Genomic DNA, 17,232 nt, shown 5'->3' on the forward strand with positions numbered 1-17,232 from the left:
TACATTATATTGACTCCTTCTTGGTCACATTTTTAGAAAATACAACATATTTCACTGCTCTGCTGATGACATTCAACTCTACTTGTCCACCATACCCTCTAGTTCTTTTCCTCCTTCTGTTTTGAATAGATGTTTAGCTGAAATAAAATCGAACTGTTTAAAATTAAATAGTGACAACTGAATCCCTACTCATTGGGATTAAAAGTGTTTTGGATAAATCTGATACTACATATTGATAATAGCACAATTCGTATTTCTCTGCAGATAAAGATCTTGAGTGTCATCTTGGATAGCACACTCTTTTGAAGGTCACATCAATAATATTATGTGTACTGCACATTTCCGCCTGCGTAATATTATTAGTCTCCGCCCTTTTCTCACAACCAATCACAGCAATTCAAGTAAGTTACTTCATCTTGACTACTATAATGCTCTTTTCTGTGAGCTTCCTTCTAAACATCTCCATAAACCCCAACTGGTTTAGAACCATGCAGCTAGGACTTCATCTCACGAGCATGTCACACCATTCTTTATCAGCTTCAATGGGTTCTGGTAAAGTTTCGTATTGATTTTAAATACTACTTTTCACTTTCAAGGCACTTCACAATCTATCTCCTCTATATCTCACTGAACTTCTTCATATTTAAGCCACTTTTGAGCACTGTTAGATCAACCAACTCTTTCTCCCTGGTGCCACCTCACAATCAATAAGGCACAATGGGAGCAACATCTTTTAGCTCCATGGATCCTTAGATATGGAACTGGCTTCCCCTAGACCTAAGGAGCAGTGACCAATCTGTTTAGGCAGGCTTTCTTTTGACTATCTTTTATCATGTTATTTTGCACTCATGATGTGTTTGTACCTGCAACTCCTTACATGTATTTAAAATTTAGCTTGACAATGTTTTATAAATTGTTTTAATATGGCTGTTGATGCTTGTTGTAAAGGGACTTTGGGTGTCCAGAAAAGTGCCATTTACAAATAAAATGAATGATTATTTTTATCATTTACTCTCCTTTCACTTATTTAAAACCTAATTGACTTTCTTTCTATGTTGACCACAATAGAAGATATTTTGAAGAATGCTGTGACTCATAAATTTCCATAGTTATTTATTCCTACTATGGAAGTCGATGGGTTCTGGCAACCAGCTTTCCTCAAAATATCTTTTTTTGTTTTCAACATAGAAAGAAAGTCATAAAGATTTAAAACCACATGAGGGAGAGTAAATGATTTTAATTTTTTGGGTGAATTGTCCCTTAAACGGTCCCTAAATCTACATTATACATGCTTTTAAGGCAATACACTGAGGGATTTAATATAATGTATGGTACATCTAGCTTAAATTCAGTTCAGTAAATTCAGATAAGATAAGCTCTTGCCTACAGTGATGTTTCCTCACTAAAATCAGGTCTGCTATCTTCAGAAGTGCTGAGTAACTGTTGACATCCAATGTTAACTCTACGCCTTTCATTATTCAATTACTGATATAGTTAAGCTTCAAGCAGTATGTTAAGCAACTGCCACATCACCTCAGAAGGAAATGAGGTGAGCTATAAGGTACTGTAATAAAAAGGACAACGCATAAATATCAGCAGCACCCTTCACCTACAGCACATAAATAAGTGTTTGCTGTTCCAGAGATGTAGCAAATTTGATGTTTTCTGTGTATTTAATAGGCAAACTGGTCAAATGAAAGGATTAGTGGAGGAAAACATACAGGATTTTATCCATATAATGGACTTATATTGTGGCAAGTTGTTTTAACTTTCAAATTGTGGCTTCAAATCAGCTTTAATGGTGACATCTGATGAAAATTTTAAGTTTATGGGCCTCACAGCAAGAAAATCACTGGTTCGAGCCCCAGCTGGGTCAGCTGTGTGGAGTTTCCTCCGGGTGCCCCTGGTTTTCCCCACAAGTCCATAGACATGCGCTATGGGTAAATTGGGTAAGCTAAATTGCCCACAGTGTACGAGTGTAATATGTCCTGGTTGGGGGTTGAGCATTGGGCTAACGACCCACCTCGTAAAAATTAGATGTTATAAAACACCAATATGGTGAGGCTAAATATCAACTTCAACATAAACAGCCCTGGGAGCAAGTAAGTAAGTATTTTGGCATTAAAATATGGAAAGATCTTCACATCCATCATGCTCCATCACTCCATCATGTCAGTTAAAGAGACAAGTGTCAGCAGTAGCTCACGGTTTGGATAAGCAATGTCTGTGTGCTATGCCGGTTTTGCTACATCAATAACAGATAAGTTCAGTACCATCCATTAGTGATCCAGCCTCAGAGAGCTCATTATCATTTAAAGAGACATGAATCAAATGGTTTTTGACAGGGTAAAACTTGTGCTTATATACATTATAATATTTAACCAAATCAAGTTTTAGACTTTCCACTAAGTCCTCAAAGAATTAGATAAACTTGTCTATAGGCGTCTGATGTCACTTTTAAAGGATTACATAACCCCAAATGATGAATTAGGGTCTTAGAGCAAAAAGTTCAGTCTTCTTATAAATTTACGCTTTGTAATCACCAAGATTTAAGTCAGGTTACTTTTATTTCTATGGAACGTTAAACATTGTAGATTGTGTCTAATTTCAGTTTTGTAACATATTTGACAAAAATGTATAATAAGTTTGCATTCTTGAATGAAGAATGCATGATTATAAATGATTGTTATTTTGCAAGGATAGATGTCTAATAAACACACATTGAGCCTAATTTGACTCTTAACTCTCTTTTACTTTTAATCTACAGTATATGTAAATACAAACACTTTTTTTTTTTTTACAAAACAAGTGTCTTTTCAACACTCTAAATTTGAAAAATGATAATGCAAACAGGCATTTCTCAGCTTCATGATGCAAATTAATTGACCAGCCAATCAACAGACCTCTCCTTCATTATGTTAAAGAGATAGTTCAGCTTAAAGGGACAATTCTGTCATTATTTACTCTCCCTTCATTTATTAAAAAACCTACTTGAATTTTTTCTGTTGAACACAAAAGAAGATATTCTGAAGAATGCTGCTTGCTGGGACTCATTGACTTTCTTAATATTTTTTCCCATTATGGAAATCGATAAGTCTCCCATCTGTAAATTAGCACTTTTTCATATTTTGTGATCCATATGTTTATTTTTTCAATTTATTTATGCTTGTGAATTACAATATGGGACATTGATCTTCTTTAAATAACTTGTAACCTTGACAAATTGTAAAACGTTTTAATAGTAATTTTAATAGTTAGTAAGACTGTCAAATAGACCATCTTGTGAAACTGTATTCAAATCGCAATATTTATCAAAGTTATTAGATTATGCTTTCATAATACTTTGAATCATTATAGGTGTCACAGCCAGGACAAATTCTCCCCACTCATCATGATTAACCTTGTTCACCATCACCGCAATCAGCAAGATCCCCGTTACCCGAATACTAATCACCAGCATACCTGCATGTCATCTCACGCTCATCACTCCACCCCATGAATACCTGCATGCACCCTTGCTCAGTGTCCGGGCATGTTGTATTTAGACGGATGAAATCTTTGGTCAGTCAATTTCTGTTATTCTGAGTTACATTTACCTGCTCCAAGTGTACCCACATTGTCTTGATGTCTCTTCCTAGTGTGAGTGGTTGTGTGTCTCGCAATTTTGTCAGTGTCCAACGTTGTCATCCGTCTCCTGTTTACTCCATCACCGCTCACCATCTGCAAGAGAAAGACTTAAGCTGCTTGACATATATCCTGTTTACATTGTTCTGCAATAAACTGTTTAGTTATACTACCTCAGTTCTGGTCTCAGTCCTCCTCTTGTGACAATAAGGTTGGTAAAATGTATATTTATATTATTGTTATTTTATTATTATTATTATTACTGTTAAGATGCAGAACAGAGGAAATGTGTTTTCCACAATTTAAAGAGCAGACCCTTCTCCCCTAACATCTTGTTTTGACTGCCTTTAGGGGGATCAAGCCTTAATTGTAGGGGTCAAACCCCACCACAATTGGCACCCGGGTAATTATTTCTCTGCTGGAATCACTTGAAGCTGCACAGAAAATGCAGTTTGGAAGTTGAAAACACTGAGTACAATTGAAGTCCACCATAAAACCCTAAATTGTTTTAGTAAAAAAAATGTAAAAATCAATACAAGTAGACAATTTTCACTTGAGGTGAACTAATCCTTAAACAGAAAGCAGAAAACTAAAAATTGTCATCGATTACTCGCCCATCACGAACTTGTCAATTTCTTTTTTTTTCTCTTCACAAAAGAAGATATTTTAAAGAATTTTGAAAACTAGGACTGCACAATATATCGTTTCAGCATTGATATCGCAAGATATGCATTGTTGAGGTGGAATCAGATTTGATCAGGAGCCACAGATAACAAGTGAATTGTAGGGTCAATGCTAAGTTTTACTATAATAGAGTAAAAGTTTATATATATATATATATATATATATATATATATATATATATATATATATATATATATATATATATATATATATATATATATATATATATATACATATACATATATACATACACACACACAAACACATTTCAAATGAATAAAATATCAACATTTCCAAGCAAAGCTAAAAAAATTTTTTGCTGTTGGCAAATAGTTTTGCTTGTTTTACGAAAAAAAAAAACTCTTAATTTTGACTAGTTTCTTCTAAATGTGAAGAAAAAACTTTTTTTTTTAATGTAAGAACGTTCAGATATTTGTACTATAGAAATGAGACCAAGCAAATTAAGTAAAGCATCTTATAAAGTACCTTATTAGACTCCCCAGAAAATGGTCAAATTTACCATATTGTGAATAAAACTGTATTCATATTGCAATATTTATCAAAGAAAAATAAAATAATCGCAATATCAGATTTTTTCAATATCGTGAAGCCCTATTGGAAACCCGTAACCACTGACTTCTATACTATTTGTTTGTCCTACTAAGGAAGCCAATGGTTACTGGGTTCTAACATTTTTCTAAAATATCTTCTTTTGTGTTCAACAGAAATAGGAAACTTATAAAAGTTTTGAACCTTGAGTGTGAGAAACAATCAGTAAAATCCACATTTAGCTGAATATCCTTTCTATTCACTCATTTTCATGCCACTGATATTTGCAACCCAAATATGAACTGACAGCAAAGTCCCATGAGCCTCGGCTTCTTTTATTTAACAGAACACACACCTGCTGAGTGTTACTCAACCTCTGGCCTTAGAAATCTATACATATCTGCTTATAGAGCAGGAAAGGAAACAGAACAGTAGCCATTCGGGCTCCAATACTGGATGCCTGTCAGGAATGAATTTCAACAGAGATTCACCCCAGAGGGTCCGCTATCTAATGTAAATACATGCTGGGGCCGATGCTGGTTGAGCTTTTATCAGTACCACGTCTTCACCCTTCCTGCGTTTCCCACTCTGGCTGACAGTAGTGTCCGTTTAAAAACAGACCGTCTCCTGTTTCTGACCTCGTCCCTGTTGCGCTGACCCCGTAGCTCTCTAATAGCTCTAATAGGATTACATGCGCTGAGGCTGCTTTCAAAAACAGTCCTGCGACATTATATGTTGTCTGTGTGTATGCAGTCGCAGGGTATAGTAGTTCTGTAGTGTGAAACAATAATGGAGCAGACAGTATATTTAAAATGCTCCTACTATGTGTTTTAAACCTTCAGCTTTCTTTAGCATGTAATGTTGTTGTTTGAGCATGAAGAATATCTGCAAAGTGCCAAAGAGCAAAGTTCACTGCAAAGGGAGATATTCTCTATCTCAGAGAGCACTGCTTCTGAACTCCATCAAAGTCCTGAGATTTCCAATGGAAACAGTAGGAAGTTTCATGTTTTCACTCAGTGTTTGGGGCATTTTAAGCAGGCACATTTTATTTATTTATTTTTTATTTTTCAAATATTTCCTATGTGATGTTTAACAGAGAACATACATTTTTCACATTTTTTCCTATCATATTTTTTCTTCTGGAAAAAAATCATGTTTCTTTTGGCTGAAATAAAAAATAATTGATATTTATCATTTTCCTTATGTAATAACATAACTATTACCAGAAGTGTAAAACATGCCAGAATAGTTGGCGGTTCATTTCATTCTGTTGTGGCGACCCCTGATAAATTAGGGACTAGGCCGAAGGAAAATAAATGAACAAATTATAAGTATTGGCTAAAGATTACTGGACTGTTTCTCACTTTAAAAAAAACTCAAAATGACACATTTAATCATTATTTCAACAATTCTTTGTAATGATTACTGAATTTACAAGCAATGTCTGTGTGAAAACTGTTTATTCATGGTTAAATATTATGAAAAAACAAAGTTATCATTAGTTCTCTGCCTTTGGCATAAATTATTAATAACGTTTTCAATTGTTCAAAGAAATGAATTTTAAAATGAAAAATGACAATATGTTAAATTAAAAATGTAAAAACTTTCAGACCTTAATAGTTCCATGTGGCAAAACATATATAATGGCAAATCTTTTTTTTTTTTTTTTTTTAGATTTATTTTTGGCCTTTTTGCCTTTATTAGATAGTACAGTATTGAGAAAGGAAGAAAAGTGGGAGAGAGAGAGAGGGGGTAGGGAAATGTCGCCGAGCCGGGATCCGAACTCGCGACGCCCTGACGTGCTCTTAAGAGATATCTATTAACTAGCAGCATGTCTATGGTGCCGATTTGGATTAGTCAATTATCTTAGCTGCATGTTTTTTGACGGTGGGAGGAAACCGGGGGAAACCCCCGTAAGCACAGGGACAATGTGTAAACTCCACAAGACATTTTAGCCGGCTTAGAAGGGACTAGAACCAGTGACGTTCTTGCTGTGAGGCTACAGTACTATCCACTGGGCCACCTTGTTGCCCATCTAGGAAAGGAAGAGTAGGGGTGGAAGGGGGGATTCTTCTAAACGAAGATGAGTGTCATCTGGAACTAGTGGCTTAGGAATCGTCTGATTGGTGAATTATAAACTGAATAATGTGGGGGCAGATGCAGCAATCATAAGCACGTGGTCCCCTCGAAATTATTTTATAAATAAACTTTACAAAGTTTTCTGTTTAACCGTTTGTACTGTTTTTTCTGAAAGAAATCTGTGTTTTTGAAACTAATGAAGACAGCAGGAGTCAATGATTCATTTGAATTATCTAGCCTGACATGTTTACTGCTCCAAAATATTTTAAATGTTGTAAATGCTTATTTTAGAGTAGTAATCACAATACTGTGATACCGTGAAACCGTGATATTTTTATCCAAAGTTATCACACTATCAGAAACTTATACCGGCCCATGCCTAATCTAGAGAACTGATAATAACATTGAAACAGCCTCTTATTCTGTCTGTAAGCTGTAGGTATATAGTCTATATAGTTGTCAACATTTGAAGTGGATCAAAAATTTTCAAAATTGTCCCAAGACAAGAATGGTTGTTGTTCAATAATTTTAGAACAACTTTAATTGGTCTAAAGCAGGAGTGCCCAAACTTATTCTTATGAAGGGTCAAAAACCATACTTGTTTGGGGCCGAATGTAAATATAGTTGCCATGGGTAAAATTTATTATTTATTTATTTTATCTAATCTAATTTATCTAATCTAATTTATTTATTTAATTCATTCCTCTTCTTTTCAGCTTATTCCCTTTATTAATCTAGAGTCGCCACAGTGGAATGAACCACCAACTTATCCAGCACATGTTTTACGCAGCAGATGCCCTTCCAGCTGCAACTCATCACTGGGAGACATCCATACACACTCATTCAATTCACCTGTACTACATTTGTTTGGACTGTGGGGGAAACCGGAGCACAAGGAGGAAACCCACCACAACACGGGGAGAACATGCAAACTTAACATAGAAATGCCAAATTACCCAGCCAAGGCTCAAACCAACTACCTTTCTGCTGTGAGAACAGTAATAATACAATAATACCAATACAGTATTTATTTATTTTTTTACATTTTATTATGAACTTATTACAAAAGAACTTATTAAAAGCAAAACAATCTCATTTATAACTTGGCATGGGCCGATAACTTGTTTTCAAGATACATTTACATTTAGTCATTTAGCAGACGCAAGAGGACAAGGAAGCAATTTACACAACTAAGAGCAACAATGAATAAGTGCTATAGGCAAGTTTCAGGTCTGTAAAGTCTAAGAAGGGAAGTATTAGTAGTATTAGTTTTTTTTTTTTTTGGTACAGTTAGTGTGATATTCAGAGAGCAATTGCAGATTAGGAAGTGAAGTGGAGACTAAATAGTTGAGTTTTTAGTCGTTTCTTGAAAATAGCGAGTGACCTATTTTATATACCGTGCTAAGATATACCGCTGTTTGGAAAAGTGAAGGTTTTAAAACCGCCCAACTTTTCTACTATACTGTTTCTAAGGTTTGTGTAAGATTTTAAAATTTTTTTTTTTTTTCAGTTTTTAGGACAGCAGTATCTCCAGCAGAAAAGATGCCATTTTAAAATGTAAAGAAATCTGTGTTTTTGAAACTAATGAAGACAGCAGAAGTCAATGATTCATTTGAATTATTTAGCCTGACATGTTTACTGCTCCAAAATATTTTAAATATTTCTCAAAATAAAAAAAGTTTTAGTGTTTACCCAGACATTTACAAATAATATATTTTAGAGCAATAATCACAATACCGTCAAACCGTGATATTTTTATACAAGGTTATCATACTGTCAGAATCTGATACCACCCCATGCTTAATTATAACAGAATTACACTAGTTTTTGACTTGATTTGCTCGCCAGTGTCTTCTGCATACACCTCTATCTGTTGAATGACAGTATTTTTATTTTTAAAGATCTGATTCATTCACAACATTTAATTGAAACATTTCATTTCAGTTTCAGCAATAAAACTAACAAATTAAAGCTACAAGCAGCGATTAAAGGGACCTTTTACTAACTGAAAATGTTAAGTCAAATTAGAAAAGATGATCTCTGTGTTAAAGGCATTCACCCCAACCCTCTCCATCATTTTTACTCTCCTCTCAGTTGGGATGGTGCTGGGCCAAATCAAAGGTTACAATGGGCCAACTTTGGCCAGCGGGCCCTTCTTTGGGCATCTCTGGTGTAAAGGCTTTGAGCCACTCAAATGTTGACTACTGTATAAAATTTTCACATGATATGTTGAAAAATCATAGGCATCACGTGGGTTTCACATGGTTACATTTACACGTCTCTGCTCATGTAAGGTTTGTTAGGGATGTGGTTTTACTGTGAGGGCTACTCTTAAAACCTCCCCTTTTTTTGGCACAGTCTATGTGTAAAACATATCAAATTATACTTAAGACAATTTGGCAATTCTGTTTTTACAGTGTGCAAGCTAAAAATGAATATTCAAAACATCCTAAATATGTGCAGGATATGTCTACAGATGGCTTGTGGTGAGCACTGGTGTGAAGATGTGAATCTCTGATTCAGCTCTTAAAACGTGTTTCTCGCTTCTCCTGTTAGATACAAGTTTACACCTCGTTAGAGACATTTCCAAAACACCCTCAGTCAGTTTCAGAACAACACCAGCTACTGGCTTTAGAAAAAACATCACTTATATAAAGCATATTTACACTATAAGTTATACCAGCAACCAGAGATAGGCCTACGACACGTGAAAAAAAGCATACACTTGCTCCAGTAGCATAGTCATAAATGTCTTCAGTGTTGAAAATCATTTTAACACTATGAAATGCCTAAAATGAATGAACTAAACTTGAGATGATAAAGTATCATCATGTAGAAACAAAACCAAGTACCTCACACATTGTTTACAAACTGACGTCGTTTAAATGATGCTGCTGCTCTCTGCTGCCCTCTGGTGGATCAATATCGACGTCTTTCGAGAAAAGTCGTTGCAGTGTTATTTTTATTGTTAGAAAGACTACGATTACCCACATGTATTACAGCAGAGCCGTAGCCAGGGGGGTTCGTGTGGTTCGAAAAACCCACCTCCACTGATAGAAAGTATAGTATGGTCCCAAACAAAAGCTCATTTGTCTTATTTCGACTGCTATGCCATTGTAATGTGTGAAAATAACCCATGAAAGAAGGCTTCCAATGAATCCAAGCACTTAGTTTTCAAGAGTCCAGCTGTGCAAGAAAACACAACATGACGAAAGTGAAGTCATCTTTCACTACAAGTAGGCATCTTTAATCGGAATCTTAGACATTATTCTTAATATATATATATATATATATATATATATATATATATATATATATATATATATATATATATATATACACATCAAAAAGTTTTAAAGCACTTAAAGCAGCCCATGTTAAAGTGAATTTTAATACTATTTAGGTAAATTTTGTTGCCCATGAACCTTCAAAAAGTTAAGCTCTACATTATTAATATTATTGTTTTATTTTTTTATCATTCAGAAGGCCAAATTCTGAAAAGAAAGTTGAATGTGCGGGCCAGTTTGTTGTTTTCCTAGTAAATGACAATAGGCTACTTTAAAACTTAAACTCCTTTTCTTTTAATAATACATTATTTAAAAAAATTGTATTTAAAATAAGTAATTTTTATATTTCTTCATTCTATATATTAAGCAAATGTATTTGGTACCTCAAAAAGTGTGATTATGATAAACATCCAGCAATTAAATCAAGCTAAAAATAGTGTCACGTAAATACAGAATTTAAATCTCATTATTAAATTTAAAATAGGACGAATAGTTGCAACAAGCAAATATCACAAGCTGATATTTGCAACCCAAATATGACCTGACAGCAAAGTCCCATGAGCCTCGGCTTCTTTTGTTTAGCAGAAAACACACCTGCTGAGTGTTACTCAACCTCTGGCCTTAGAAATTTATACATATCTGCTTATGTATCTTGCGACACATTAGTAAATTGTCACATCTAGCTTTCCCACTTTTTAAATAATGTAGTCTGAATTTAGAGAATCTAGACAATTATTTTTTACTATTAATTGTTAAAACTTATACTCAGACCATTTTTAGATGGTCAAAGAGAAACTAATACAACAAGACAGAGGTGGGACCAAGTCATTGTTTGGCAAGTCACAAGTAAGTCTCAATTCATTGCCCTCAAGTCCCGAGTCAAGTCCCGAGTCAAGACAGGCAAGTCCCGAGTCAAGTCCCGAGTCAAAGGCAACAAGTCTCAAGTCAAGTCCAAAGTCCTGCAGTTTGATTTTCGAGTCTTTTCGAGTCTTTTTAACAGAAAAATAAAATATATACAGATTAGGTATGGTTGTAAGATCTGTATTAATTAAACAAACCTTTTTTTATTAAAGAACATTGCTCAGATATATAAAAATACAAATGCAATTTTCTGAAAAAGTACTGAACAGTGCTGCGTCTCGTCTTCACAGCATAATGCACAAGAACGAGTTCCACCAAAAAAAGACTCCATTTTGCCTCACATCACACAGAAATTGCAGGTCTCCTGCTGTCTAATTCATTAAGTTTAGTTGTGCTATGTTATGTCTTCGGTGATCAACTTGCGATTAACCAAAATTACATAACCTCAATGTGATAGCAGTAGACCAACTCCTGTATATGCTGCAAAGTTAAATTGAGTGAAATTGGAATTTTGTCAATTGAATCTCGTGTGTGCTAAAGAGATGGAGTTGCAAATCTGTCTAGCAGCAATGTAAAATGGTAGCACATATTGTTAATGAAGTAGGCTACTTCATACAAACAATAACGTTGTTTTCTTCACATAACGTTGAAGAGCTTTGCTCTCTACCTTGTGTGATGCTCGTGCACGGATTTCCTCTGTTTGTGGACAAAACTGATTGCGACTTCTCAAATTTTCTCTCGCTCTCAAATATGCACTGCTCACACACAAATTTTCTTGAGCGCTCTCAGAGATTATATGCAAACTCACAATTTGTGTCGTGTTCCCTCTTCCTTTCATGCTTTTTGATATGATTCATATTGCTGCCCTGTTTAATAACAATAACCAAAATACTAAAATAGACTTACATATTAAATGTTAAATCTAATAAACCATAACATTTTTGGTTGTTTTATATGATGAGATATTTTCAGTTTCAAACACTTAAAGACAGAGAATAGACCAGTGGTGCCCCCCTGAAAATTTGCTTAAGGGGGCCAGAAGAGGCCAGCTACATCAGTGGCACCAATCAATCCACAATAATTTAGTGGCTGCTATTTATTTATTGAAATATTGCATTGTATTGCATTTATGTAAGTAGATTTAAATAAATAATGTCAACAGCAAAATCATATCGGGTTGGCCACAGGGGTGGCTAGAGTTTACACAGGAGTAACACCCCTTGTAAAGAGGTTTACACCACTAGAAGGCACCCCTGGAATAGATGTTGGATGTAAAGAATACATTTTATTTTAAAAGCATTTAAACAAAAACTAACGCAAGCAGAAATGTAACTTTGATAAAATAAGGAAACACTTGAAAAGGTATTATAGCCTACTGTACTATTCACTCTTCAAATAAATCTCACTATCAATCTCATTTTATCATGGCAGCTAAAATAAAGTAAACTAGTGTCTGCTGGCTTCCACTTTGCTGATGAGATTGTGGAGGACATTTTCCATGTCATCCTCTTCATTTTGAGGAAAGCTGTTCCGCAGGGCCCCTGAACACATATATTGGCATGTACTGTATTTTGAACAGTAGCCTCCTACAGTAAAGAACTTCAATTGATCAGTTGTGGTAATACTGTAGTTGCTATGGTAACACAAGTGTAATATAAACAAATTACCCAGTGCTGTATTATTTTACAATATAGGGTATTTTATACTACAAATCACTACACTTTACTGTAGTTAAAACTACACTTTGTATTATTTTATCTGTTCACTATTGGTAATACTACTGTATTATGAAGCATTCATTAACAAGTCGTAAATAATACTAGCCTAAAACATAAGTATAATACAAGTATACAAAAAGTATAATACTCAAAAACACTAGAATTTATTAAAGAATTTACCTTAACCTTTTAGTTTTTTGTGTATTGTTAATAAATAGTAAAGCAAGAAAGAAACCATATCAACATTCTTGGAATAACCCTTTGCTAAGCCTCGCCCTCCTTAGTTACTGTTGCTACGCCTGTCAAGCTTTCATGCCTGGCACATCTATTACAGTGTGTATGCGCTGGTGTCAGACATTCCCAAGGATTTAATTAGTCATTTTTGGCAAACAGGTGAGATATCTGAGAAAGCCGGACAAAAGAGGACTGCAGTATACATTACAGGGGTATATTCACAACATAATAGCAACCAATTAGAGAATAACTTAATCAACATTGAAGCAAGGTTAGCCTAGCCACCTCATACGCTAAACATTCAACAGCATAGTTCATGCACAGCAGGAGAGGTGAAATTATAAAATAATCTAATAACCTAAGAAACTGATGGATTTGTGCCGAATATTAGCATCATTGACCCATAACAGTGTACAGTACCTATTACTGTCAGCATGTTTGAGTGCTCTTTATCCAGTTTTTATTCAAATTTGCAGTTAAGTGGAAGAAAAAAAATTGAAATGCACATTAAAGTATAAATAACAGAAGTAAACAAATAGATTTTTCCTACCAGCAAATATTAGTGTATGTATTTATATGCGTTACAATAGCGAGGGTTTAAACTAAGCAGTGCTCACAGGGTTCAACGCTAAGGATTTTTTCTACTGGCCCGATCAGGCCAGTGGTTCTGATTTTTACTTGCCCTGCCCAAATTTTCACTGGCCCCACCAAAAAAAAAAAGAAGTTAATCGCTATTTGAATGTGCGTGTGTGTGTGTGTGTGTATATATACACACACATACAGTTGATTTCAGAATTATTAATAGTCCCCCTAAATTATTAGCACCCCTGTTTATTTTTTTCCCCAATTTCTATTTAACAGAGAACAGATTTTCTCAGCACATTTCTAAACATAATAGTTTTAATAACTCATCTCTAATAACTGATTTATTTAATCTTTGTCATGATGACTGTAAATAATATTTTACTAGATATTCTTCAAGACACTTCTATACAGCTTAAAGTGACATTTTTAAGGCTTAACTAAGGTAATTAGGTTAACTAGGCAGGTTAGGGTAATTAGGCTAGTTATTGTATAATGATGGTTTGTTCTGTAGACAGTCTGAAAAACAATTAGCTTAAGAGGCTAATAAATTTTACCTTAAAATGGTTAAAAAAATGTTTTTATTCTAGCCAAAATAAAACAAATAAGATTTTGTTCAGAGGAAAAAATATTATCAGACAAAATATCAACATTTCTTTGCTTTGTTAAACATCATTTAGAAAATATTTTAAAAAGAAAAAACAAAAAACAAAAGGGGGCTAATAAATCTGTATATATATTTACGGTAATTTTTAAAATGTTTAAGGAAAACTTCAGTTCATCAAGGCTATATTTATAAATGTAAAAAAGGTGTAATTGTTAAATATTTATTAAAATTTTAAATAACTGCTTTGTTATTGTATTTAGTTTCAAATAAAATAATTACTCCAGACATTATTGATTTTATAACTATTACCATTAATAAATATAATAATAATTAATATTAGTGATTTCCGAAGGATCATGTGACTGGAGTAATGAAGCTGAAATCTCATCTTTAAAATCACTGGAATAAATTAAATGATAAAGTACTTTTGAGCAGTTATTTTATAGTGCAACATTTCACAATTTGTATTTATGATGAAATAATTGCAGCCCTGGTGAGCAGAAGAAGCTTGTTTTAACATATTTAATCACACTGACCCCAAACTTTTTTGTATTGTGTATAGAATATTTTATAAGTGAAAATGTGCACTTTAATTTTAACAACCCACAGACATCGTCACCGAATACAAATCGAGGTCAGACTTTCTCATATATACAGAGCCTCATTTCAATTGTCAGGTTTTGTAGAAATCGATCAATTGAATTAATCAATCTATTAAAGAAACGTTGACTATAATTCTGTATTTTAGGCTTAAATTATAGAGAGACATAGCAGATGAACCGAGACTGCATCAGATCAATGTAAATCTTTCTTTCGAGCTGTCAGTGCGGAAATGAACAAAACAACAAGCCTAATACAACATAGGCCTATTATACGATTAAAATATGGAAAAATTAACAGATAGTAATTTCGGTCAATTTTCCTGACGGATAAACCGAGATCAGGCTGGATAAACAGCTCTCGGTAATATTTCAGCATGCTTTCACTTTCGCATTTACCGGTAAGAATGACATCTCGCCCTGCTCATCATTCCCTCTTCATATAGCCGTATATATGGCTATTACACGATCATAATACACTGTGATATAGCCTGGGTCGTTAGTTCGTTGCATTGTTTTGTTTTCTCGCTACAATCGATACGCTCAATAGGACAGAGACCGCGTCTCATTCAGGCGATCTTGGACTGATTGATTTGGCGCGGAAGCGAGCGCAACTGCTGGATATAAGTTATGCCAAAAAAAAACGCGCTAACGGGTGAAACGAGACAGATTCCGAAACAAACGTCTATGTGTGAAAGCACCGTAAGATTGTATTTGCACACAATTGACAGACAGTCGCAGCACGCAGCTCTGGCTCGATCTGTCAGGCAAAAAGGCAGCAGCTGGCCCGATCGAGCCAGTAACATTTTGTACACTGGCCCGAGTGTCTCGCACGCTGGCCCCGGGCCATCGGGCAGTCCTTATTGTCGAGCCCTGGCTCATAATATCGAGTGGAAAAAAGAAAAAGACCGCTGGGAAACATAACCTGCTTTGTTTTTTTATTTTTTTATTTGTTTAATAAGAAACACAGTTTAGATCTGTTTAGGATAAGAGGAGTGTGAGTTATTGCCACCTATTACTGAATGTGAATATCGAAAACAAAACCAACTTAGCTTAACTGCTTTACCGCCCCTCACACAGCTTGATCCACGCTGGCATTTCTCCTCTTGGGCTTTGGTTTTGAAAAGGGAAAAAATCCCACCACCCAGTCCAAACTTTTAGGATAGCGGGTGTCAGATTTTCACAATCCAATTGCGCAACGATTTGGCTTGTTTCCCTCGCTCGAAAGCTTGACAGAGCCTCTGCCCGTAGCTACGATTGGTAAGCCGCGATTGGTGGGTGGCGGTTTTTGGGCGTGGCTTAGCGAGGGGTCAGTTTAACAGGAGGATCCCGTGAGAGCAAAAGCACTAAAGGTATGAGACGCCATCGTAAACAAAAGTCAAGCGAACGCAAAGAGACTGAATGCACGAGAGAGAGAGAGAGAGAGAGATGTGCATGTTGTATGAGAGAGAGAGAGAGAGAGAGAGAGCGAGTATTGGCTCGATCTCAAGTTCAAATTCAAATTCTCTCTCCGTTCGCTTGACTTTTGTCCACTCCGGCGCCTCATAGTAGTCACGTTGGATACTGTCGAATCAAAACAATCTACCGTGCTTCGATTGGACGTCATGCCGAAAGCGCGCATGCTGTCACACACACACGCGCGCATGCTGTCACACACACGCACACATAAACGGGGAGAGAGAGAGAGCGGTCCATGTCAACATACTTTTTTATCGTTGGGCTTTTCATGGGAAGCAGCAAGTCTTTACAAGTCAATAGGGGCAAGTCCTAGTCAAAGTCCGAGTCATTTATGTTCAAGTCCAAGTCGAGTTGCAAGTCTTTTTATATTTTGTCAAGTCGAGTCTAAAGTCATCAAATTCATGACTCGAGTCTGACTCGAGTCCAAGTCACATGACTCGAGTCCACACCTCTGCAACAAGATACCAACATATTTGGTCCCCCGACTAGCTTAAGGCCCCTGTAACTCAATATAAATGCGTGGCATAATCAATCCAGTAATGCTTAACTCTGAACTTTGCTTGTCTTTGCTGAGACATCATTTGAAAAAATCTTTCCATAATTTAACATCTATCAAGGGTGACACGGTGGCTCAGTGGTTAGCACGGTCACTCACAGCAAGAAGGTTGCTGGTTTGAGTATCAGCTGGTTCAGTTGGTATTTCTGTGCAGAGTTTGGATGTTCTCCCCATGTTTGCGTGGGTTTCCCCCACAGTCAGGTATAGGTGAATTGAATAAACTAAATTTGCTATAGTGCATGTGTGTGAACGAGAGTGCATGGGTGCTTAGCAGTACTGGGTTGCAGCTGGAAGGGCATCAGCTGTGTAAAGCATATGCTGGATAAGTTGGCGATTGATTCCACAGAGGTGACCCCTGATGAATAAAGGGACTAAGCTGAAGGAAAATTAATGA

General features: G+C 35.5%; 1 protein-coding gene across 5 annotated transcripts in view; it reads right to left on the minus strand.

The window, feature by feature from the left end:
• Positions 1-17,188, minus strand: part of insra (insulin receptor a) — a 141,512-nt gene extending 124,324 nt beyond the window's left edge. For 2 of the 5 annotated variants that reach the window (XM_087238765.1, XM_087238762.1), the window contains exons 1-2: positions 9,789-10,091; positions 3,597-3,720 (exon numbers count right to left, since the gene is read on the minus strand). In XM_087238765.1, the coding sequence (XP_087094891.1) occupies positions 3,597-3,720; positions 9,789-9,797 (133 nt within the window). In that variant the 5' untranslated portion in view covers positions 9,798-10,091. Of the gene's footprint in view, positions 1-3,596; positions 3,721-9,745; positions 10,092-17,110 lie in introns of those variants that run through there. The other 3 variants (XM_087238764.1, XM_087238766.1, XM_087238763.1) reach the window with 3 other exon arrangements.
• Positions 17,189-17,232: the final 44 nt, after the last annotated feature.

Source organism: Danio rerio, chromosome 2 (assembly GCF_052040795.2).
Source record: "Danio rerio strain M-AB ecotype USA chromosome 2, GRCz13ab, whole genome shotgun sequence".
Lineage (NCBI taxonomy): Eukaryota > Metazoa > Chordata > Actinopteri > Cypriniformes > Danionidae > Danio > Danio rerio.